Below are 26,667 nucleotides of genomic sequence, written 5' to 3'. Positions count from 1 at the left end.
GAAAAACGGCCTTCCATCGTGCCATCAAGCGAAGGGGCACTCCCCGCTGTAACCGGAAAGTGTGGGTGCCGGAAATGGTTCGCCCCGCACTTTGGGTTTCCCTTCGCCGACCAATCACAATAACAAGGACACCGAGTTGTATCGATGGTCCGACGGCGGACTGACGAACCGACGGCGAAGCTTGTTGGGTGTGTCCCCACCAGGACCAGGGCCGCAATATTGCCCGTTCACTTCCACACTTAAGTCGATGTCCTTTTCGCTTCCTGCTGTCTGTTCCACCCGTTCTCCGCGTCGCCCGCAGTCGGGAGGAAAATTACCCGCCGTGACACTGAGATTGAATCGTAAAAAGAAGCTTATATTGTTTACCACCGCTGGCGACGTCTTGCGACGATTGCTGCTTAACGCGAGGCCTCTCCTTGGCCACTTTTTCTTCGGTCGTTCGCGGTTCGCTACTACCTTGGGCCGTAAGTTTGAAACACGTTGGCACAATCATTTGCCGGGCGATGGGAGGGTTGGGAAAAAATAAATCAATCGCACAAAGGCCGAAACCGAGCCAATCAGTCTTTTTTAATAGAGATGGCCATTGCAAAACATCACAATAATTTGAAAATATGAACAATTGGGAAACGGACAATGAAACTGAGTAAAAGTGTACTGTAAAAGAAACTACAAAACCTTGTCATGCCGCGTGAACCTCACAAAAAAAAGCCCTCCGAGCCAAGCAAAGCCTCGCGTCGCTTCAGACGAATCTGAATCTCGGTATCTCAAATCTGAACAAAAAATCGCCTGAAAAGGGGCGCTAAACAGTCGAGGATTTCGGCATAGGGTCCTGGCAGGGCAAAACAAAACCCAGAAGATGCTGAAGGATTTGGGGGTCCTTGTAGACCCTCCACAAAGGAAGCGACGCGAGGCGCCCAAACAGTGGTAACTAATGGAAAAAAGATGACGAAAAGTTGCCACGAACATGATGAGCCTTTGTTTTCCTTTCCTAATCCTTCATGTATAATTCAAGCGATAAAATAAAACTTCCTTCCCTAGTCTCTGGACTGTCGTTAGTTTATCTCCCGGCTCACTATGAAAATCCAGCAATTTGTGGAACGCGGCCGGAGGATTGCGTTGAAAATGTTTTGAACAATCATTTGCTATGGCTTGGGATTTTATTTATGTTCACTATATATACAAGGTAAATATATTTCAAATTTTATGGACTACATTTACAAAGAGAATTGGTTATTTTGAATAGCAATTAGAAAATGATTCTGCCACTTTGTAGAGTTGATTGAATTTGATGTCAAACTGACTCGCTTGCAGTCTTGTTCGAATGTCTCCGTTTACTGTCGCAAAGATGTGCTTCTTAAAAGTTTCCTCTAAACGATCGACCTTTAAAATCTTTCGCGGAACGACCACCACCGTTCAAAGTGGACCCTGTGGAATTATGAATGACAAAACTTTTCTACCGGGAACTTTCGGGTTCTTGCACGGAACCAACTTTCGATAAAGGCAAAAAACCAGCCATCGGTTAAGCGGGCATCTCCATCTTGTTTGAAAACAATAACTTTGAGAACCCGTTCCCCATAGGATCATTAAATTTTCAACACCTTCAGAAGGTGCCGGCTCAGGGACGTCGTTTCAATTAATCGATTCAAAATTAGATTGAATAAGTAGAAAGAGTAGCATCTTTTTCGGTATGTTCCGATACAACCGTGGAGAGTTAAACAACTTGTATTGACTTAAGTGCTGTTAAATAACGTTATAAATGAAACAGAATGTTTAGGGCCACCGGTGGACCTACCGTAGTCGTTCACGGCGTATCTAATAGCACTTTCCGTGAATCCACCATCGACTTTTGACCCTCTCGTGGGCAAAGTGCAAATGTTTCTCACAACAACAAAAAAGCCTCTTCCCACCACATTCACCTGATTTTAATCGAGCTTTTTCTCTTTCCTACCGGAAAACATTCGGACCCGCTACTTGCACCCGGTAGCGAAAATGCTTCATGCAAATCAAATCGGACGTCACCCAACGAGAAGAACCCAATCGAGTTTCAGTATTCCAGACATAGAGCAAACGAGGCGGCACATGATACGCCGTCACCAATTCCAATCGCCGTCCCGTTTTCCGCTCTTTGGCGGCTACGGCCTAATGCGGCCACATTTATATTAGAGAGGACCGCCGTTCATTTTCCATTCAGCGGAACAAGAAACACAAACTTCCGGTTCTGCCACAGATAGGGCGAACGGCTCGCAACCGGCAGGCAATATGCTACGAACGAGTTCCGAGCATGACGAAGCGCCCGCGTTCGAGTCGACCAGGCAGATCGTTTCCCGGAAATAAAAAAAAAAACGGGGCAACTGTAAGGACACAACAAACAAAAAAGTTGTGCGACAACCCCGAAACCAACCAACTGACGACGACGACGACGAGACGGCGGAGGGCAGAAAATGAAAACTTTCATGAATATTGAATTCACGAATACCGTCAATTTATTTCTTCGCAATGCTTCCGCCGCATGCATTCTGGCCTGGTACTGTGTTACTTTTCGCGCAAAGAAAAAAAATCGCATCGTTGTTGTCGTTCAATTTCTGCAGTATACGAAAAACGCGCCACGAGTTTCGGGTTTCATTTAGCGTTTTTCTCTACAGTTCATCGGAATGTCTGTGATGGTAGCCAACATCTGAAGGTTGCTTATTGTTTCCTGCAATATGCTAAAGACGAAAAGTGACTGTAAAGCGGTACTTGAGGCTTTGCGAGAATTTGGAGATAATTTGGTGCGCCGTGAGAGCTGAGTAAGAAATGCGTCATGCACCTTCCGACCTTATCTTCAACGGCAACGGCAAGGAGAAATCTTATCACTGCGTTAACTTATCACACAAGAAGCGTGCACTTACCCGGGCGATTTCTTTGCGAGTACAGCAAAAGTTGATAAAGTTGACATTCACGAAGTCGGCCCCGTAGCACACGGTAACAGTCTTCTCCTCGAGCGTGTCCTGCGATCCCATCGTGACAATTTGACGGAGTTTAATATCCTGTGAAGGTATGGAAAGGCAAAGGTTAATTTGAAAGGTTAACACATTCATTTGGACAGCAAACAATGCTGCATATGATATGGTTTAACCCCCACCCGTTCTTCAAGGCGTGTACGACCACGATTAAATTCAGCAACCCATCTTTCTATTGCATTCATTGAAGGCGAAGAGTCCTTATATACTTTCAACATTCGTTCATACATTTGTTGATACTTTATTTTTTCCACTGTGACACGTCGATACTAAATGGGTTGTAAAGTAAATCCAGAAAGTGTATTTTAATGACCTGCACAAGATTTGCCTTAGAAAAGGATTTTCTTTTCCAAAACGAACAAAGGAGGCGAGTTCCAACAACTTAAAGTTTAGTACACACCATCATACCATCATACCACCATCGGGCGCAACCAATGGAATGCTTTTGCAGTCAATGACAAGAGTAGCATCTTCCTTAGCAACCGTCGTGCTGCTCGCAAGTCTCGTTAGTGTGAGCAAATACTATTCAATATTATAACTTGGTTTTGCAAAACTCAATAAAGCGAGAGCCATAAACTCTAACCTACACATGAATAGATTCTTACACAAACACGCCAGGCGTACCGTAGCTCTGAGCATCTCCATATACTTTATTCGCTCACTCCTTGAAAGTTCGATAAACGTTTGGTACCCTCAGGGGGCAGGAAAAAGAAACGAACTTATGACTACATCAACCAGGAACGGGAACGTAGCGCTTTCGTTTTCCAACATGTCGCACCACCTGTAGTATAGTATTTGATCGATCAATTTTACTGGATGGTATTTGGTTCCCGTTTCGCCGCTACATGCGGGGATGAGCTCCTCACGAGCACCATGTTGTCGGGAGTCAGGCACAAAAAACCTATGTACAATGTAAATGAAACATGATACAGAAGTATCGTTCTGTGTGGTTTCTTTCGCGGGAACATCGATCATCGAGAGCCCGTCGGAGACGGTCTTTTATGAGCGGAATGGAAAGAAAAACAACTTCAGATGCAAACACCAAAAACGGCGCGGGGCGTTTGTAGTACATGAAAATGAAAAGTGCTTTTGGGTCTTTATTTCTCCATTCCGTGCGGCACTTTCTGGGTGTCACAACAATCCATGCGCCGGTAGCAAATCACAGCAGCCATCGCCCGTCTCGCCTGTCTGAAGCTGTCATGAAGACAATAATTTTCAATTTCAACACAATACACATAGGGCCGAAGCAGCGCCATTTTCAAGAAGATAGCAAACACAATCCATTTGCAGAACGAGAAAGCAAAAATAGCGCCTCAAATGAAATGCGTTCATTTTGGCGTTCCCAGTACACCGTTTGTTTTGGTCGAAAGCTTCATTTGCAATGCGGTGGCATTTTGATGAAAATTTGTTGGCTTGATTTCATAAACTTTTCACTTTCACAGTCCACTTCTAGGGTAGTGCAGTGGACCTCTCTCTGGCCTCATCGGCCTTTAATGTGCCAACAAGACTTGAAGCTTTCATCCATTTCACGCGCGATTCAGCGGCAGCACCAGCAACAGCCCCTGATCCCATTACACGACGCACAATCCCTGGCCAAATTGGATGTAAGCACGTGAAATAATTTTATCTTTTTAACACACCGAACCGCCAGGCTGTCGGCGGAGAGGCTCACCTGAAGCTGTAGCTGTTATCCTTTGCGTCATCCGGGTCATCATCGGGTGGCAGCATGTACGGCGACCGGCCATCGAAGGGCTCAGTCGCCATCGGTTAAGCTTATCACCGGGGCAAGGAACGCACCGAGTGCGACGGACGAATGGAAAGATTTCCCACTCCTGCCCAGCACGACGCCCATTTAAGGTTACAATTTTCCCCCGGTGAAAGAAGTCCCCATAACTTTTTACGATCGACCCAAAATGACCCGTCCGTGTCCCACGCAGCTTGCGTGGCTACACAATGACACTTTTGGGTCCCGCGGGGTCAAGGGAGGGCCCTGCGGAGCACCGCCGCCGCCCCTAGAAATGTGACCGTTGTCCGAAAGATATCGCTCCGAGTTTTCATCTTCATCAGGATCACACCATCACCATCATGATGATCACCAATTCGACCGACCGACCGTCCGGCCGGTGTATCGTGTTGCGCTTCGCACAGAAAGGACGCAAACGGCAAAAAAGATAAGGAATGTGGCACCCAGCGAAGGGCGTGAAAAAGGTGAGCTTTTCCGGGAGATTCGGAGACTTTCCCCAGCGCTACTTTCGCGCTCCCTTGTTTTGCGGGGCCGCTCAAGTTCGGGTGCATTTGCTGGGGCAAAGAACTTTACGGAAGGAGACGCCAAATCTACGCACGCACAGGCAACCGCACCCCGATGGTCGATGACTGCGAAGGTGTGGTTGTCGAGGTGGAATATAAAGTAAGGCAGTTAAATTTAATTGGATCACCGTGCCCGTAAGGAGCGCGCACGAACGCACGGAAGTTGTAGGCCAGTCGGTAGTCGGTGGCCTACGCAAATGGAAAATTCCGGAGCGGCTCTGACGGTGTAAACCGCTCCAAAGGCCGGGGGCCGGGATAAACGGTGAATGATCGCATAATTAATTCGAGCCTATTTATCCGGCAACGACCACGACGCAGTGAGACACGGGTGAGAACGAGCGAGGTGAGCGAGAGTACTTCTCGGGAAGCCAAACCAAACCGAAGGTGGTGTCGAAGGTGTGTAAAAAATACTAGTCCTCTTTCGAGTGGCACCCAGAATGAAGCCAAGGAATTTGTCCCGCTTTACGAATCTTTTAAGTGACAAGTTGGCCCGTAACCTGAACCCAACGAGGAACCGACATTCAGCTGAATGTCAGTGCGTCGAATTTGATTCAGTTAATTGAGTTCGCCAACTTTCAAGGATGGAGCACGTGGAGCAACAATTCAATCTCCACAAGCGGGACCAACCGGAGGCAACCACTCCCACCCAGCACGGAAGAAGAAATGAATAATTTCTAATTATCCATAAATTAATGCCTGGGCCCGAAGTTCACGAAGCCTTTTGCCAGCGGGACCGATTTTACAAGCCCCAAATCGGTTGCGACAACTAACACTCTGGCCTCGGCCTCGGGCGCAGCCCTCGTGAGACATTGAAATTTATCGCTTTCAAGGGAGCTTTTGATGATGATTTGTGGGCTCACGAAGGATTGCATCGATTTTCCTGACCTCGCGACCCGCGATGTGGGTGTATAATTCGCGGATTTTGACACCTAATCGACCATCCGCTGGCTGGCGCTGGTAGCTAATCGGATGGATGAGTTTAATTACGGGGCCCGTAGTTTGATGTGAATGATTAAAACAACTCTGCGCCAAAGTGTACTACTTAAATGCTAATCATTGTCACGAGTAAGGACACGACCGCGGACGGCCGGTGCGGCCCACGTCGGGTATCATTTTCAAACCAATTACCGGTCCATCATAATCAAATTAACTTTAATGTCAATCACGTGCCAATTTTGAGCGCAGAAAATGCGGACGGACAATAACTTTTTCGTCCACGCGTCCACCACCGGAACTTACCCTCGGCTTCTTGGCGTACTGTCCGGTCCGGACGTCGCGTATGGTCGCAATGTCCAGCATGTCCATCTCGTGGTTCTGGTCGACCCAGTAGAGGAAAAAACCTTTCACGTCGACACGCAACGTCACCGGGGTCCCGTTGCAGGAATCCTGAAAATAGAACGCGAAGACAGCGAAAGCGGTGAGACAAATGGTAGCACAAAATAGGACGACACATCAATCGAAATCGGTCGATTCGCCGGAACGGTACTGTTCCGTCGCCGTCGGTTGGTTGTTTTATCTGCTGGCTGGTTTGTGACCTCTTATCGACTGGCCACGGAGGTGGTCCACGATCCTCCGGAGCAGTCCGCCGGTTCGCCGGTTGTTCCGGCCACTGCCAGCGGACGAAAATTATCGCTAAAAGCTTTTCGCAATAACCTCACGTTTTAACCTCACTACCGAGCGCAACGCAACGGCGACGCGATCCTTGGCGCGCAATCCAATTAGGTGTGCCCTCGAGTTCGGCGCATTTTGACACAGAATTGGTCCCTTTATTCGGCCATTTACATGCCCAGCCAGCCAGCCAACACATTGATCGGTCAGCAATCTGAGTGCCGAGGATAGTGCCCCAAAGGGCTGTGATTTTTACGGCTACCGGCATTCGAGTTCCTTTTCGGCTTTTGCGGGGCGGAGAGCGCGTTATGCGTTTTCATACCAGCAATTGGCTTAATGTGCGGGGTGCGATGCAAATGTATTTTCGATGTCCCTTCCGAAATGAGTGCTTTCTGTGTGGACCCCACAATTATCGTTCCAACTGATTCAAATTGACTCACCTACTGGAGCGAGTTTTGTTAAACAGTTTATCATAATTTGTTTTTTTTTGTTGAACCCCGAAGCCCCAAATAGGATGGAATTACCGCGAAGGGAGTGCCGGGTTACCGCACACAACAAAGTGGCAGCGAAGTGACTTCCTCCACCGGGCGCTATCGATCTTAACGGTTCATTTGAACCCTGGGAAGCGAAACGACGAACCATCGCCGGTCGAAAGCCGTTCTTAGCGTCCGGCTTCCGGCTTTCCTGCGGAATAACCGAACAACGGGGTTGCGTAATCACAATTCTGCCCGATCGGGCATCATTAATAGGGCTAGAGTTTAAGGGTATCCCGCAAAGGATGCGGGGCCACAAGGCGGCCAGCGATTACTGTCGCTCCGCTGTCGCTGGCCAAGGATTAGATAAGCTCCGGAGAGGGGTGGGTCCCAAGCGCTCAAGCGACCGTTCGAGCGCGCCAAGCCCCCACTGATTGATGGTCATTTTTAAGCTAAATAAATTACAGGCACAATCGTAGGCGATTTAAAGTATTAGGCGTGATAAGAACGCGGGCTTTGATATCAAGAAAGGTAATAAATGTTGTCGACACTGTTTCCTGTCTTGCAGAACATGAATTTAAATGCGCCATCTTGTGAAAGAAACGGCACAAATCATGCTAGATAGAGCCCGCTGTGGCGCGGAACTTGTTGACGATTTCGACATTCGGGTTTGGCAACGCTTTTAGCTTCCAGCAGCAAAGTTTCGGCTCCATCACCGGTGTGGTTTTACGGTAGAATCGGAAATTTTGATCAATATGTAATGTGCTGCCGGTGTCGGGGAACGCGCGTGTCGGCTGTGGTAACGGCAGCGAAATCCCTCTTTCGCGGTCTTGACTAACGCATTAACGCGAAAAACACCGACAGGAAGCGGTGTTCCCATCCGATGCCAACATATAGTGCTGATAAAAGACAGCGCGAAACGATCCATCAAAGCGGTTAGCATAGCCGCCACATGTTTTCGGTACGTGCCCGTGCGTAGCGGCGCCTCTGTTGGACATTCGAAGACCCCGAACCACGTTTAACAAACCTCACTTGAGTCCGATTTTGAACCATCACATTCCAATCTCGCACACGCCCAGTTTTATAGAGTCACAATCTCAACCTCAACGCAAACCAGCGGAGCAGATTCGTGACTTCTGCCCCCGGACGTCTCGTGTCTTCAAGACGCGGCGGCTAAAAGGAAGGATGATGGCAGATGCGCTGTTCCTTCTGCACGTGCCAACGCGAGGAACGCTTAACTTTTTATCGCATTTCGCACGATTTCGGTCCACACGCACGGACACCTTGGGCTTCACTTTGTGTAGCAATGTAATGCATCCTTGGAGGATGCTTCGTACTTCGGTGCTACATTGTCCATTGGTTTAACCTTCCGCCAGGTGGCGCCCGTCGGAGAGAAGCGTGATCTATCCGTTTTACGACCTACGACCTACGGCGTGTAAGCGTACACACGCCATTTTGATTAGAGGGTCTGAGGTACGTCCGTGGTAGAGCCCCAGTTCGTTCGACACGACACGACTTTCGTGACAACAAATTGATTCGAAACAATTGGCATGGCGAGAATTCGCCGACGGTACAAAGCTTCTGCAAAGATGGCCAGATTAGCCGCAATGTAATTTCCTCACAGTCAAAGGCGCAAAGGCTCACGCAACCCCATCGTTTCTAATCTTAATTTCATAAATATTTCAAAACGCCCTCCCCGGAAGCTGGAAGTGGTTTTACATCGGAACCAGTGCAACCGGTGGTGGCCGGGGAATCATTTTAATCAAAATCCCGAAGCAAACAGGGTGGAACCCAGATGGTGTACAGAAACACCCTTTCACAGACCCTAGCAGCAGAAATGGGCCTTCTTTGTTCGGGCAATAGAACAATGATCCATGGCATACTACACTATGCAGTAATGCCCTTCGTACAGCACATTCTGACAAGATTACGGAAGGCTATACGTCCCATCCAGTTCTACGAAGAGAGGGCCCCCTCTGCTTCCCACCCAACCACTGGTGCACTTGAGAACTCTGAAGTAATTCCGATTATATTCTTCCGACTAGTGCCCAGTGCCACACGGATTTCAATTACCGGCCCCAGCTGGTCAGTCCAGGTTGCTTTGTACTTACAGCATATTTCAAAACTCCGAACCGTTCACCTCCGGCACGTTCAGCACGGGGGGCCAAAACCATGAGCAGAAAAGTATTGTTAAGTGCTTATTCAGAGCATCCAGAGTGTAAGAGATGAAGGCAGGGTTTTGGAAGCTGATAATGTGTAATCGGCTGCCCCATTACTGTCTGCAACAAAGCAAAGTAATTACCCCTGATAAAAGGGAATTGTTACTGTCTGTTGGTCCCTATGCTGCACTGCCCCATAGAAGGTACAGAACAACGCAATTAGTTTTCCAATATTAGATAGTAATCTTCCATTTCAAGCAACGCGTAGGTTAAAAAACATTAATAATTTAAAACGCCTCTGACGGGCCACCTTTTCTTCTGCCGTCTGCCATTTGCAAAACGCAACACCGGCCGCGTCTCGGAGGGGAACCAATTTAAAATTCAATTGGTAAATCCATTACAGGCCGAATGTATAATTTATGCTCCTAACCATCGTTCCTAGCTTCTGGGCGAGCTTTTGAGAAGCTTTGCCCATCTCCCGCCCGTCTTTGGGAGTTGCCATCGCCCCAACAACGGCAGCCGATCCGGAGCTTCCGATAAAACGTAATGTCTATTCATAAGATTCGTGTTTATTGTACCTCAGTGCCATTGTGTTTTCTTCCACCATTCCTGCGGTGTTTATCAACGATCAGCAAGCGATATGATGCATTGTTAGCGAAGGAAAAAAATCCTAACATTTTATTTCCAAAAATAATGTCGATACTTTCAGTAGAGTTTAAGGTTAGGGCTTAACTTTTGGGTTCCATTAATAACTTACCATCGACGTGAAGTCGCTTGACATTTTGCCGAAATTCTGCTTACATCTCCAGCTGTCACTTGAGAAGCACATCGAACATCGCAAATCTTAAGCGCCGTTTACACGCAGCGATATATCGCTGCAATGCCTTGTATCGATTAATCGCAGCGATATATCGCAGCCAAGGTGGAGCGTCTACACGCCACGATGTATCGTTGCGATTTGCAATCGCAGATCTCAGTGTCATGGAAACAGCCATGGAAGAAACACTGTGCTTGTCTGCCTTTGGATTGTGCGTTTCGGTTACAAAGCAAAAAATAGAACGTACCAAGAGTACTAATCGGTCACGATGGTCGAGGGAATGGCTTTTAAAGCAAGGCAATTATTCTCACGTTAAACTTTTGCTTTAAAACATTCAAAACAACATGCCAAACCGCCATCAATACACGCACACATGTATATCCACCGTCAGCACACGCACACATGTATGGAGATTGGACCGAAATTGATGCTCGGCGCATTCAATTTTTTTGATCTGCCAATCTGGTCGTATACAAGCAATTTGTTCCTTTTTTGCTGTCTACACGTAGCGATATATCGTTGCAATTGGTTTCATACAAGGCATTGCAGCGATATATCGCTGCGTGTAAACGGCGCTTTAGTGACCGTTGGGCAAAATATGAGACAGCTCTATCGAATCGTTTAGCAGATCATTCTCCCGGGAGCATAGTTGACGGGGAAAAACTGATTAATTAAACAACCGATTCGATCTTGATCCGCAGTTCCGCCACAATGTACTGAGAGCCATGAGAGTGAACTGTCAGAGCCATGTCATACCCGAGGTATTGCTCATTGATTGATTTTATCATCCCGCCGTCCCTTTCCAATCAACACAATCGGCGCTCGGAAGGCACAACCCGTTCCCTGAGCGTCGTGCAAGATGCGTGCGCGAGGCGACACCGTTGATAGATGAACTTTTTCCCCGCTTCGTCAGCTCATCGCCCTTTGGCCAGAGTGCCGACGACGCCGATGTTGATCGACGAACATATCATAACATGACGGCGTATCGAACGGCCGGACCCGGACCAATCGAATCGGAAAGCGATGTACTGCTAATTGATTCAATTATCTCCATGGCCAAGATTTCGCTGTGGTGACCGCGGTCAGCGGCGGCGTCGTCGTCGTTAGAGGGTTTCCAAGTGCACGCGACCGGACCGTAGCTAATTGATAGAAATGGACACGACACGAAGGATCGATTTCGGGGGCCGCCAAAAGGGCCGCCCCTTGAGTAACTCCACATTACGGAGCAATCGCACAATCCGGCAGATCCCGGGGTTTCCATTTCGACCATCCATCATCGTCAACAGCAGCGCCAGCAGTGACGTTTCGGATAAAGATGAAAACTTCTTACTTTAAGTTGCGGGAAAGTTGGTTTGGCGGGGTGTTTCGCGGGGATTTATGCTTGCCAATTTTATGCCTTTCGAAATTATGATAGCTTTTGGCAGCATCGTAAACCGGAAGCCCGGAACACAACGGACGGTGACGGAACTTTATGCGAGACTTTGAGCGAGGATAAAGCAACTGTATGCATGCAAAATTAGCCAAAATGCGCGGTCCCGGCTTGGACGATTTTATGGTTCGGCCTCTACGGCCACCACGTGGCACCGAGAGCCATTTGTTTTAAATTTTTCATGCCTATGCTTTCTGGCTCGGGCCCCCACCAATCCAATATGGCCCATCCCGTTTTGTTTGCCGTACGCGTTCAAGTGTATAAACTCTCCTCCTCCGAAAGGGCCCATCAGCATTATGATGATGGCGTTTTGTGAATATGCCACCCGATGGAGTCATGATGATTAGCTTACACACACACAAGCGCGCACACACACACACAGAGTATTTCAATAAACGATTGGTCCAGTCCACACGATCCGCGGAGGCGTGAAAAGATCGCTGCACGTCCCGGCCCCGGTGAGCGCCCGGAAGGAATTTAATATTTATGAAATTTCACCGGCCAGGGCAACAGCTTCATGTAGAACCGTTTTTCCGGTTATCGCACCGCAAGCATATGGCGCCCGCGTGCTGGAGCCGGAAGCAGAAAACTGGAAGGCGCCGTATGCGCGTCAGGGATCGCGCGTCAAATCCCGACGAAGGCGCTTAATTGAATCTTAGCCCCGCACGCTACTTGCCCGAGAACACGGACACACTCTCCGGCTCTCTTGAGAGGCTGGTGTGTCCGTGGCACAGGCTACAGGATAGGGGAATGGCGAAACAAATTAATTATCCTTTTAATTGGGGATTGGCCTCGAGCAACGAGCCCACGCAAGGACTTCCCGTTCGCCTGTTGGTGTCCTTCACTGCCGCTGCTGTTTCTGAAAGGTGCCGAAGGTCAATCATGTGTGTGTGGCCATGTGTGTCGTCCTTTCTGAGGGAAGGCTACCATCGAACAAGGTTTGTACCATCGAGCAAGGTTTCACTGCAAATAAACCTTGAAGAAGCACTTTGAACGCTTCAAATACACGACTTTCGCTTGTAAAACATGTTCCTCAATAAACTACACCCCCAAAAGCCCGAAACCGAACCGAAGCATGAACTTTTAATGCGTTCCTGTATGTCATTCGTTTCACGCGGCCTAACAAGTTGTTTTAGTCTGCAAACAAACCATCAAGACCACCATCGGCGCGCCATCATCCGATCCGATCGAGAGCGGCCGAATAACAGAAAAAAATAATTAGCAACCATCAAACTGGGCTTCGCCAAATATTGACCAAGTGCCGGCCCCGGCGCCGCTGGAGCAAGCTGGCTCAGCACGAAACGTTCCTCTACACCGGATAAACCAACAGAAGGGAAGCAAATTTCAATTTTCTCCCCACAGCAAGCAATCACAAGGCAAGGTCCGTCCAAGGGGGTATCGATTGGTTCGATCGCTCGAAGCGGCTTCGGCCACTGAGCCAAAAGCCGCGTCGAATGTGCGGTAAATCCGGTTGATAAAGATCAATTGAAAGAAGCTTGTGCGGTACGTTTAGACAAGTGCCACAGGTAAACACTGCCGGTTGTGTTTGTTCAATGTTCGAGACCAACCAAAACGGCCGCATCAACAACATCTTGTGTCTGATTGCGAAAAGAAAACCCCGGATCGGACCATGTGTTGAACCTTGTTGGCGGCTGGTCTCGCCACTGTTTTTCGCTGAATAGGAAAAAAATAGAACATGGAAGGCTAAACTGCAAAATATTTTCCTTTCCACTGGAGAGGACGGTTCCGAAAACGATCAGGACTTTCTTTGGACCACAGCAACACACACAGGGCCACGCACAGTGTGAATGGCAACAAAAAGGCCATTTCAAAGGTCATAAATATTTCGTTCCTTTTCTCGAACACACAACCCAAGCATTTGTGGCGTCCGGAACACACCGGCGCACATTTTGCTTGCGACGGGCGGAGCTGGTTTTTCAACTGAAAATGTCGAAAAGAATGCAGACTAAGGGAAGCAGCAGTAGCAGCAGCAGAAGCTAGTGATTAGAAAGTGACCGTATAGTTCTGGAAGGTTTTTCTACCGGTACGATATTGGCAACATTGCAGCAAAGCCGGTTCCCTTTTAGCCCCCAATCCCAGGGCGCCCGGGAAGGAATTCAATAAAAAGTAATCTTCCAGCTCTCAGGTTTTCTCTTTTACGCATCGAAGGCGTTTTTAAAAATATGCCATCAAACGAAACAGTGTGCCGGCCACAGGGCGTACCGGAATCGATAACGAGAAATCTTTATGAACTTCACAGACACTGTACATGCTTCCACAACATCAAAGCGCCAAGCGGAAAGAAGTAGATTTGATAATCATACACGCGGCGTAGGGTAAACAATCCTGGCCCGCGGGGATGGGCGCCCGTCGTCGAGGGCTCATTATTTCCTCTAAAAAATAGCCTCTCGACATCTGGCCTCGAAATGCGGAATTCTAGAAGGCGAAAAAGAAGGCGGCAAGCTCTACAATATTGCCGGTTGCCATGGTTGCAACACACACGAAGCCAAAGCCAGCCCGGACGGTCAGTTAGACAAATGGAATATGTCAGAATAGATTAATTCGAAACTCCATAAACAGTCGACCCAGCCGGTCGGCCAGAACGGTTCACTTTTTACGACTTTCGCCCGCCAGCGGCCGTTCGTACCTTTTTAACATGCCATTAACAAGGGTTTTGCCCCAAATATTTAGACACGTTCTGCGGGTTCGATAGCTTCAAAGGAGAAATCTTCATCCCCACACACAGGATGCTGGGTGCTGCACTTCGCAATTGACCTGCTGCCACTGGGACAGCTGGGTTCTAATCGTCACCAAACTACACACACCACTGTCATGATGATTAGCTCGTTCATTAGCTCGCTTAAGACGCAACATGACACCGACGACACCGACGACGTGTAAATAGGTCACCCGTCAGAGACCGAGCAGCATGCCTACTAAGATGTGTCATGGCGGCAAGCCGTAACCAAATGTGTCTCCATTTTTCACGCCACAAATGGGCAGAGACACGCAGCGGTATGCTGCGCTAATCCTGCTCCAGCGACTCGAGTGCCGGCACGCACCGGCTGCCAAACCCGGCCACTTACATCAATAATTCGTCACTTGACACTTTTCTGTTGGCTTCCTGCCGTGCTCCACAACTACTCCGGCGTGCGCCGTGCGATTTCTTCCGCTCCTTCGCTTGTCCTGTAATTAAAAGCGTATTAATAAAACATTTTATCACCTTCCCACTTTTTATCTCCATTCTGGAAGGGAAAGCCCACCCCTGGGCTATGATTTTTTCGCTGCCTTAGCTAAAGTGAAAATTAAATTCCACTCAGCCATCAATTATGCATCACGCCTCACGTTGTAGCCATTCGTCGTTGTCTCGACATCACGGAACCCGACAGAGACTACGGAACGGAGCATAAGGAATTAAATGGAACGTGAGGCCTACGTGGGTGAGGGAGGCACTTTGTCATCCAACTTTCACGGCAGGTGACAAACGACCGATAGAGACACAGCGGCGACCTACAGATATCGGATTCTTCCCCAGAGCTACCGGGCGCCTCCATCAGGAGCATGCCCCTGTGCCCGGTGGTGACGCGTTGTTCACCGTCGGTCGGAAACATTCAAAGCTAAATCTGAATCCCCACAGAACGGATGGCAACAATCTTTGAGCCATCGAAAAAGGCACACTCTCAAACGTAGCAAATGCGATAAGCGATGCCGGCGGGTTGCATCTGGTTTGCATTTGTCATCTCGTGCTCGTGTCTCGTGTGCTTTGTTAGGCCATTATGGCCAACCCCACCCCGGCGGAACGGCCACCCAATTGTGTTGGCCTGTTCGTGAACGGGACGAGCACCGGAGCAGCTGAATCTTATCATCGTTGCATCGCAAAACTGTCGCCTGCTGCGGCGGAGCATTCCATACAGGGGGGGGCGTCAAACGGGGACCGCGGGATACGTCGAGTGCAATCTCTGTAAACGACAACCGCATGGAACGTGGCGTGGAACGATTTGACAATAGCCGGTACCCTCCTCTCCGGACGACCCGATACGGACAACAACGGGTGGTGTGAATAATGAATTTTAAATACACATCACCGTATGCCTGTCCGTATGCAGCATAATGTTGGCAACGGGATTGAAGATTAAAAATAAGACGTCGCACGTCGCAGACAATGACCGGCCCGGATGCGGTTCCATATTCCATACGTTTAAAATCCGATTGTGGCTTCAAATAGTTGCGAACCAGTTTCTATTCGGGGCCAAGATGAAGAGATAAAAGCCGCAAAAGAATGTTGCTCGGTTCGAAAAAAAATATAAATAATCTTTCAGATGATAATAAACTACCTCCGGAAGCGCATTTGGCCATTTAGACGGCAACGAACGGCGAACCGCAAGACGTAAACCACAAACCGTCTTTTTGAGACTTTTTTCCCCAAATACCCAAACACCGTCCGACCGTCCACATCACGTCCGCGACTTATAAGAATACGCCAGCAGCGAACGAGTAAACAGGCCCCACACGCCCACCACAGTTCTCGGTACGGTACCCGTTTGGCCATCGACTGAGCGGCCGGTAGTTTGCCCTTGCCGGTCAAGAAATGACCCATTTCCGACGGAACGAGTTAACCATCGGCCATCGGACGACCTGCCCCGGCTGCCGGGCCAGTCTTCAAGCACTTCAGCACCCGATCGCCGACCGTCGGCCGTATCGTAATCATGAAATTAAACATGAAATTTGTTTATCCACCTCCTGTCTAATGGTGCTATTAGCTGGCCCGGAACGCGCCCAGAGAGGGAGAGAGCGGTAGTTGTAACATGGTCAAAAATAATTTGTTCCCCGGCGCCAGTGCTACTCGCGGGTGGAAAGACTAACCAATCTCACGTTTCCCTAAATGGCACGATTTTCCGTCGCCAACGACGTCTTCCGCCATTCACCAAACGGGCGGTTTCTGGAAAAAGGCGGAACCCCTCGCATGAGGCGTGCTCTCGACGGATGGTCGAGTTCGGGGCTCGAGTGCCGTCAGTTTTCAAAACATTTGCCCAAGTGCCGAAGGTGTGGCCGAAATGCTTGGGATTTTTCCAAGAATCGTATTCCCATTTTGATTGTTATTGCCAACCGCTTTGACTCGCAGCCGATTCGCCGATACTCTCGCCGCGGGTTTTATTTAAATATTGTGACGCAACGTTTGCCGTGGCATAATACATAAATAAAACATCCTGAAACATTGATAATCAATCTCAGTCGTTCGGCCAAACATTCGCGTTGGCTCACCCGTACGCTGGCGCACGGCGTGTGGTTTGTATTTTTTATGGCGCACATTTTATTTACAGCACTCGCGGGCGTAACAGGTGTTTGAGTTTTATTAATAAATAATGTATGTCTATACAGCACACGGGACGCGAGAGCTGGCGAAGCGAGAAACTCGTGGTCTATTCCATGTTTCCGCACGGTTGTTCCTAAACGGCGCCAGGGAGCGCTACGATTTCTTAATTTTGGCCGCGGCGACAGAGAGAGAGGACGCTGATGGTGGGAATTAATTAAAGCACGAAGGCGCTGGAGGCACGCCGGCAACAGTGTTCTGCTGCTGGATGCAGATTTTCCCTTTTTTGCTCCACTTTCGCCAGCCCCAAACCACCGGTTCCAGTGGAAATCCACTAATGGCGTAGCAACTACTTGTTGACGAGTGCGGACACCCGACCGGGCACACAATCACCGCCGAAGGAACAGAGCAATTACGAAGTTTTGTCGTAAAAAAATACCCATCAACTTGGTACCGCCGTGGCCCAGAACGACGGCACGACGGAATGTTGGAAAACGTAAGGAATAGAACCCACTTCCAATCGCTCGCGGACCGCCAGTGTCAACGGTGGATTCGAGAAAGTTGACGCTTCACGAACGCGACGCTCGGACATTAAAAACGGGGGTGGCCATAAAGAGTGGGGCTGGCAACAAAATAAACTTTACGCCATAAATCAATTTAGCACATGGTGCGCGCCCCGTGTCGAGCAGCATTTTGCAGAGTTTGGCACCTCCACCGGCGCGGGGGCTGCCAAAAATTGTGCAAATCCGAATCGAACCCCGGAGGAATGGCCTTTCGAAGCTGGCATCTAATTTGAATGTTGGGCCGAAGCGGAACGCTCCATAAATCACGCGCTGCCACCCGTAATACCCAGCGCATAGATAATGCATGTCGGATTCGGATCCGGATTGCGTTAAAATCGTCCACGATTAGGTTGACAGTTGATGGAAAATGATGGACCATCCAACGCCGGCCGCGGTCTGTGTGTGGTGTGTTTACAGATTTATGCTCAAACGAACCTCAAATGTCTTGTCTAGGCTCACGTCTCCCAAGCATGACCCAATTCTCGGCCTCATGCATATTTACGGCAATCGACGGGGGCCCTCATTAACACTGATGATGTTGAGTGGCAAGTGAAAAAATTAAACGCATAAAAATATCGTACCGTGATGGTGCGACGACGACCCGCAACCATCAAGTTCACTCTCATCCGTCACGTTCCAGTTGCCTCGCAGGGTGTGCACGCTTCACATCAGATCAGCGCGGTTCACTTTCGCTCCCTCTTGGGCGCTTCTAAGTGCCCAGCGATAGCACGCATTTCCTGCACCTCCCGGGGATGGCACGAACCAACGGCGTAAATCACGGACGGACCGAAACCCAGAGGTTCTTTGTATCCTATTTACATACACTCCCCCCCCGTCTGCGTTCGTTGAAGCGGAAAATCTTCCGGGTTTCTAGTTACGGGTAGCGAGCGTCTAGAAAAGAATCGCGAGCCGCAAGGTACGATGCGTAGCAGAAAGTGTCACCAAAAGAACGACCGCGCACCGACACCAGAAGAGACGCGCTTGGTGGGGGGCAAGATTAAGCGGATGCCATTTGCCGCTTTATTGCAACTTTTATGAATTATGCTTCTTACCAAGGCCTTGGAGGCCACTGCCGTAGGTAGAAGGTAATGGGAACCGAAATGATCTACCAAATAGAATTAGATACGCAAGGGTGGGCTCAACACAGCGTCGGAATCAAGGATTTCACTGCAATTAGGATATTTCCTACAAGAAAAGGAAATAGGAAAACGTTTACCTTATCGAACGCGAATATAATCGGTGCTTGTAAAGTACGTTAATTTTCTATTTGATTTGAACCACTTCAGCAAACGTCATTTGCTCAGTTTGTTTTGATGTGATTAGAGTTTACCGATCTCGCGACTGTTGTAAGGTTCCGCTCGCCTGCTGTGTGAGAGAGAGAGCGCGATCGCCACGCTCACCGCGACAGCGCTCCGAGAAACGTCACGAGCACGTGTCATAATATTATTGTTTCGCGAACAAAGATTAACACGCCCGAAGCGGGACCAGTTTCGGAGATAAAAATATAAAAATGTGTTCAATTCTCATCTGGCGCACCGGGCAGCATTGCCGGACAGCGTTTGGCACAATATGCCAGTGAGAAAACACGAAGCGATCGGTCTGTGTTCTGGTCTGGCTCAATCGCCGCTTGCTGCTCGGTGCGAGGCCGATGCGTCAGTCATATGATAACCGCACATACGGGTCGCTTTGTGTTATACATCGCTAGAGTAATGTGTCCGGCGGCCAAGGGATCGCTCGATCGGGCACCGTTCGGGTTAAGACTGTGCTTCACAGGATCATTTCTGTAGGCAAGTTTTCATTTTCTCTTTCCCCAAAGAGAAGTCTTTCCAACCCACGATGATGAGACGCAGCGGCTGTCCTGGAGCGTGAAGCTGGCAGATCTCGGCCGTATCTCTGATGCGCCGGCCTGTGCTTGATGATCGGTTCCGATGCAAAGGGCAGACGCAATCTGAGTGGTTTTTTTAGCGCACAGCTCTGCCTTCCAACAGCACAGAGGTCGGCTGTGTGCCTTTAACAGCTGTTGGCCACCGTTTTTCCCCCCATCTGGTGATTTAGACAAAAACCTCAAAGAGAATGCGTACGGCGCCTGGGTACGCGCCCCGGCTGTTGGAACTTCAAACACACCCAAAAAGGGACCATCCTAGACGAGGAGGCGTTCGTGCCGCCTGCCGTGGGTGCGAAACCGGCAAAGTGCTCCAAAGTGACAGTTTTCACTTTCAACCGCCGCTCAGCCGCTCAAGCGTGACCGCGCCCACGCCGTCTTCCCGGCAACCTATCTCTCAAGGCCATTTGTGGTGCGCTTCACCAAATACCCAAAAAAAAAACGCAAACTCGTTGGGTTTGGGTTGATCGCTCCGGGTGAAAGGTGCTGTACGGTGCAGCGGGTTTCGCCCTTTTCGTTGAGCCTCGGAGCCTGACCGGACTCTGGCCGTGGCACGTGTATCGGAGAGACGCTTTTATTACGTCTTCTTATTTATTTATTTATCTGCTGTGCTCGCGTTGGAAATCGAAACGGTTGATGGCACACTCGAAGATGATCGGGCTATCGGGTAGCGCGCGCGAGCAGGACACTTTTGGGGCGTAAGGCGCTAGGTAGTGCAAAATGTGGGCACAGCGACGTGGCGATGCGGCTGCTGAAATGTTCCTTCCGAGAACGACTATAAGCATCGAATAAATTGATCAATGTAATGAACGGTGAGGTACTGCGTGGCGCGAAATTGGCCAAGAAATGCGGTATTTTCTGCAAGCCTGTATGTGTGCGGCGCGACAGCGGCTCACCGGGTTCGGACCCGACCACAAACAAAAGGCCACCCTATAAATAATAATATCAATCCCTCGGCCACCGGAAAGCTTCGGAAAAGCAAACGAAAAGGTTGCTTTGCTGGAAATTACTTTCTCGCCATCAACGAACGGGCCAACAGGAACTGTCAACAGGGGTTTGTTTTTCGGGCAAACTTTGGCCGGCGAAGGATAAAGGCGAATCCAACTCAATCACCAATACCGCCAACCTTACCGGACCGGGTGTGGGAGCGTAACTCTAATGGTTTTCTGTTTTCCAAGCGGTGGGTCTTTGCGAAACGCCCGCCTAGGACCCTGAGGCGTCGCGCAGTAATCACCACATACATCCTGTGGTTTGTGTGTGCGCTCTTTTCTCCTGTCACGAGCACCACGCAACGCCGCCGGGGATCATTATGGCCGCCCAATCGGTGGTTCGATGTCGGAAGTCGTGCGCTCGATGGCCGGAAATCGATAAGCAAAATCGGCGGCCACCACTAACTTCGGCCATTGACTTTCTGCATTTGGCCTTTCAGCTTTGCCGCGGTGATTGATGGCCGCACGTCCGAACATGCTCCTGTGCCTGGGCCCAGTGGTCGTGATCGGTTAACCTAATGGGGCACATCTGTTAACAAATCATTAATCGACCACCTCCGACCTCCGGACTGAATGATTTTTGTTTCCGTCATCCATTGGGACCATTAATAACGAATTTCCGTGCAGTAACAGCAGTACCGTGTTCCCACGAGGCACCTACAGCTACGAATTCACCTAATGTTTGCATAAATTAGCAACTCGAGTGCAGGAACGGTACGGGGCTTTTGCACTTACAGGACCCGAACGGTCCTTTGATGTTGTTGACTCTATTTATGTCGCTCCGAAGACGAGCTGCATGGTCCCCAAAGTAAATCCAACTCTCCACTTCCCTAGTTGTTTTATACCTTTAAAAGTTTATCCATTTTTAGCCCAAAGCGACCCCCACCAGCTCCGAGCCATTGTTTCGGCCTGTCACTTTGCTGTCAGTTACTGTTCCTGGTCTCGCTGCTCGTATGGTAGCACTCCCTCCCACCAACTGGCTGGCTGGGCTGGCTGGAGCAGACAAGATAACGACGTCAACGAGACGCAACACCACAGAAAAATCCTGCACCACCCCACCAAGGACCCCTGCGATCACGTGTGGCTGTGTAGGAGAGAAGCACAGTAGGGACGAAACACAAAACAAGACCGAAAGGCTCCCACACCGAATATGAGGCGGCGAATGAAAGGAGACAGATTCACACGAGCACGAGCGCCGGGTGAATCTGTGGGCGACGTAAGCGGAAGCCCAACTTCCACCGGGCCAGACCTTGAAGGCTCATTCGTGCCATTTTACTCTTCTCCGACACAACTTTATCATCATCAAGGACCCTAGCAGCCCAGCAGCAGCCGCAAGCGTCAAAAAAGGTGGCATGTTCAACAACCTAACCTCACTTTGGTACCAACGGTTGTCGTACGGAAAAAGCAGCACCGAGGGCCAGCGGAGAAGATCCTTGCCTGGGGATTTGTTGTATCAACAAGAGTATGTAAACACAGCGTGCGACAGAGAGAGTGAGAGACAGCAAAAGAGAGAGAGAGAAAAACCTTGGGCTGGTTGAAGTAGATGGCACTGTGTGCTGCTCATGTTGATAATATTTCTTTGCCGGAGCTCGAGGCTCGAAAAAAGCTAGGAAATGGCCCCACTTCGACTTAAGCAAATGAGACCGACACCGAGGAAGAGATAGAGAGAGCGGAATGCGTCTGGGAAAATGTGGTGCTGAAAAGGAAAAGACGACACCGTGCGGCCGTCCACCACCCAAGCGAGGGCACAGCAAAACCAGCGACACATACAGCAGTGGTGTAGCAGGAAATCTAGTTCAAGAGCATATTTTATGGGACTCGTTTGAAGTGGCTCGTTTCTGCTTCTTTCCAGCGACTGGCCTCCAGCGAGGGAGCTTCTAACGGCGCTCCGGACACGGAAACGGTTTCAGTTGCAGCTTAAGGACACGGGTAATCCTGCACCCTACGTGTGTGTGTGTGTGCGCGCAGCAGGATTACAATGGGCCTGGAATTACGGCCAGCAGGATCAGGGTGCGCTACTAAAGGACACACCACAGCACGCTGCCCGTCGTTGATCGGTGCACCGTTACCAGGAGTCTCTCATCTTTCACTCACTCTCTCTCTCTCTCTTTCTCTCTGCACCGCTAAGTCGTGGCTGTAGATTTATAGGAAAATGAAATTGTAAGTCTCCTCTTATTCCGTGTGGTAATCATGTTTCACCTCGGCGCATAATGCACGAGGTGCACAGGGCAATGTATGCGCCGTCGGTATTTATAGCTCCGTTTTTCTGTGTGTGGACGATGAAAAGCACACATACTGGTTGCGCCAAGGGTGCTACTTGGCCAGCAGTTTGCCAGAGAGGATGAAATTAAATTAAAAGGCGAATTAAACAGGATTTTATAAACCATTTCTTCGGCAAGAATCTGCAATGTGCTAGCTCCAAGTTGTCAAAACAATTCAAAATACCATGAAAACATAATGGTTTGGCTATGAAAATACCGTATTGAATAACTAACGAAGAATATCGTTTACGTATTTATCAGCGAGTTGAGGCCTACTGCTATTTTCCGGTCAATTGAACTGAATGGTGCCGCTGGATGCCATAAATCATAAACTTACCAAGAGCAAATACCAAATAAGGACAGTCAACTCGTTGCACATTGGCCAAATTCCAAGAATTTAACATATTTAGAACAACTCATTGACAGATATGAATGATATCGAGTAATCGTAGCAACCGGCGATGCTCGCTCACCGACTCAACCATCTCAACATTTAACCGACATCGCAACCGTTTCAACCGTTTCCGTTTCAAAGTGTTTATAGGTTTTAATTTGCTGATCTCTTGTTTTGAACTTGGGAATCTCGACAAGTTTTACGCAGTTTAGATCAAAATTATAGATTTTACTGTCAATTTTAAAGAGTTTTAACTAAACAAGCGAGACGCACGTACAGCTCACACCCGAAATAGTGAGTCCCATCGGTCCAGCAAAGAATTCCTAGAATTAAAACTCAGCGCAGCAAAATGCTGCACGTGGGGCAGCTAATTGAAAAAAGCGCAAAGCATTAAGCAGCTCTATCAACAATGCAATTCACAGTAAACCAATGCGCGCCCGTGCACGGTTCGCGTAATCGAATCGAAAAACCACACACTGTTCGCTGCCAGTCTTTGGGAACCTGGCCGCAACGCAGTGGTGGCACTGGTGGCGCCCCACCGCTCCCAGCCCACCCCGGAAAACTCTTTCGGTAATCCGATAACGCGCGGCGTGCGCATCGTAAACACGCAAATCGAACCCATTTGCCATTTGCAGTCATGAACCATCCCCACCGCGTGGCGGCCGTGGCGGCCGTGGTGGCAGCAGCGCACTGTTATGCGATACATTCCGCACACACGGACACGGGGCTTGTGCCAAAACCCGGCCACCGGCCGGTCTTTGGCAGTTGCGGTTTCGGCGCTTACACAGATCGTGGCGATGTGGCCGAGAAACGTGCCGGAACGTCCTTTATCCAGTTCGCCCGGTTACATCCGAGCTGGATCGAGCGGGATTCGATTCAGCTTAGCTTTGCGGTTCAGCGGTATTCTGGCCCGACCATAATCCACAGGAACGAGCGACAGAGTAAGAGAGAGAGAGAGAGAACCAAACCCCACCGAGCGTTCTACGGAAATGCAGTCCGGGCCACGGGCAGCTCATCCCGGAAAGTAATTAGGAAAATCGGCCAACTGACCCGGAACCGGAACCGGTTTGATGTAGCACCGGCGTTAACTAATCTTTGATGGAATGTTTGAAGAAATGTTGATTAAAAAACGCGCAGAACCTGATGGTGGCCACCACTGCTCATCAGTGTTTACACGGGTTTGTGGTGCGAGTACATGCAAAGCGCACCCTGGGAAGGATAATTGAAAAATCTTCAATCCCTCGGCCCGGAGGTGCGGGTGTTCCTGGGAGTTTGTTGCTCGGCTCGGGAGCTGTCTTTACCGGACGAAGCTCTCGACTGATGCTCATCAGCGTAGGGTACAGAGAGAGAGAGAGATAATCAATAACCCATAATCATGAGGGATGAAGTACAGAGCATCCGTGCATCCGTGTCCGTCCGGATCTGGTGGATCCTACGCTTCCGACGTGCGTTCCACATAAAAAGCGTCGCACAGCTTCCAATCAAACACACAGCCATAGTGAAGGAGCATATTCCTTTCGCTTCAATGCTATTTTATGCGCCGTTCCGAGTGCCCTTCAAAACCCGACGGTGTGGAACTCCTGCGGGGTGGTAACTTCAGAGAACCCCACCCCGATTCGACCATTTAACTTCGTTCGGGCGGAAAAAGGATGTATAAATCCTCCCATTTTCCCCTTTTGGCATATCCGAAACAACACCGGACCTGGGGGGATCCCGGGTGAATTTTTACGATCCTCGAACACCGGAGCCGGAGCTGAGTGCCATTTTCTGCGATTAGCGTGTTGGCACATCGCGCCAAATGGAACGAAATCTGGACTGGTTCGAAATGGAACGAAACGTCTGATGAAAATGCCAATTTTCTCAATAGCCGCCAGCTATTGAGAAGTTGCCCGGCCGTTAATTGGTGGTAACGATGTGTGCCGAAAGGATTTTCCCAACCATCACTTGACACCCGCAAGGCGCGAGGCCCTTACGTCAAACCGATTTCATTGTCTGCTCGCCGATCGACGGGCACATTCCGCTTGTCTGTACATTCCGGTAGACCGCGCACTACTGCTGCTGTCGCTGTCAGCTCGAATTAATATCTCAGCCGATTACAGAACCGCCGATAGGCCATTTTCTAATGCAAACCTGGATCCTTGGAACCGGGCAAATACACAGCCTCATTGCATATGCATGGCGCGCGCGTGGCGAGCCGTTTTCCGCGAAGCCACTTTCCACTTACCTCGTCCCATTTGATGAACTTCTCGCCGTCCTGCAGCGCCTTCGGGACGTCCATAACGCCCAACTTGACGGCTGTCGGATTATTCATGGCGGAGGCGGCGGAATTGCCCGTCGTCTGGCCAGCATTCTGGGCGTTCGACGGGGGAGCGCCGATCCGCGGCGAGCAGGACTGGGGCGACACCGACTGCTGCTTGCCACTTGCGTCGGGCGACGTGCAACCGGCCGTGAGCATGGAAGCCATCTCCGCGTCTGTTCGTCTTCGGGCACGGCGCGAAAGGATAACGCGAACCAGCAACCGGCACGTAACCGACCTCGACGCGGCCCCCGAAAAGGGACACCGGCAAAACACTGAACCCGGGACACCGGAACACTGGAGCTCGGCAGCTCCCTCACTCACTCACGCAGCTCAACACGTGCGCCCGTGGACCATACTGTTGCGTTTTAATTAATATTCACACCCGAATGGATACATTTTCAATTAACCACTCTCGGTTCACCTCTGTTTGTCTCACTGTCCGCGTCCGCGGGGAATTCGAAATCTACAACGAAAAAACACAAAAATTGGTAACAATCAATGGGCGCGTGAAAGATGCGAATATTTTATGGGCCTCGGACCGGAATGGAGCGCCGGATTAATTCGTCCGACGCTTGCAGAGACCGCGAGCCAATTTATGCAAACGACAGCACAATCGCCACCGTAAAATCCTTCCCCTTTCGGTCCCGGGGCACGGAGGAACCGAGCTCGCAAATCGCCCAACCCCCCGGAAGATGCAATCCTCGTCGACGGAGTGCACCACCCGTTCGCTGGCGGTTCCCGATGATTGATGGTAACTCGAACGAGATGGGCACAAATTATGGAGTCGGCCAAACACATGGAGCGAACGAGGGGGGAGCACTGGCGAAATCGTTTAGCCGCGTCCCGAGACCGCATCGGGAAAGAAGTCGGAATGCCATTCTCGGCTTCCGATGCTTGTTGCTCGCGCCGTCCACAGGCTGCCAGTGGCCACTCGCCATTCCCTGAGCCGGTGCTCAGCTGTGATGCTGTGCGCTCCGTTTGGCCGCCGCCTGGGTCCTGGGCAAACACTTCCGACGGCATCGAAGCAGGCGGGCAGAAGCCGCCGCTAAGTGATTGATGATGAATGGGCGGCGTCGTCGTCGTCGTCGGTGCACAGCCGACGGATGAGATGATTTGATTTTCAGCGTATAAATGTTTTGCGGATTTATTTTGCCACTTTCTTCCTGGCGTACTGGC

The 26,667-nt window shown here is 49.8% G+C and overlaps 1 protein-coding gene and 1 non-coding gene across 4 annotated transcripts in view; one reads left to right on the top strand and one right to left on the bottom strand.

Moving 5' to 3' along the window:
- Positions 1-25,656, bottom strand: part of LOC128274221 (1-phosphatidylinositol 4,5-bisphosphate phosphodiesterase classes I and II) — a 43,290-nt gene extending 17,634 nt beyond the window's left edge. For all 3 annotated transcript variants that reach the window (XM_053012337.1, XM_053012338.1, XM_053012339.1), the window contains exons 1-3: positions 25,417-25,656; positions 6,546-6,692; positions 2,889-3,026 (exon numbers count right to left, since the gene is read on the bottom strand). In XM_053012337.1, coding sequence (XP_052868297.1) covers positions 2,889-3,026; positions 6,546-6,692; positions 25,417-25,656 — 525 coding nt within the window. The remainder of the gene's footprint in view (positions 1-2,888; positions 3,027-6,545; positions 6,693-25,416) is intronic.
- On the top strand, positions 19,423-19,623 carry LOC128275797 (small nucleolar RNA U3). Its single transcript, XR_008269335.1, has one exon. It is a non-coding gene; the product is annotated as a small nucleolar RNA U3 (small nucleolar RNA).
- Positions 25,657-26,667: the final 1,011 nt, after the last annotated feature.

The sequence above is a fragment of the Anopheles cruzii genome, chromosome 3 (genome assembly GCF_943734635.1).
Source record: "Anopheles cruzii chromosome 3, idAnoCruzAS_RS32_06, whole genome shotgun sequence".
In the NCBI taxonomy this organism is placed as follows: Eukaryota; Metazoa; Arthropoda; class Insecta; order Diptera; family Culicidae; genus Anopheles; species Anopheles cruzii.
Note: the sequence above shows the minus strand (reverse complement) of the source record. Positions and strands in the feature narration are given on the sequence as shown.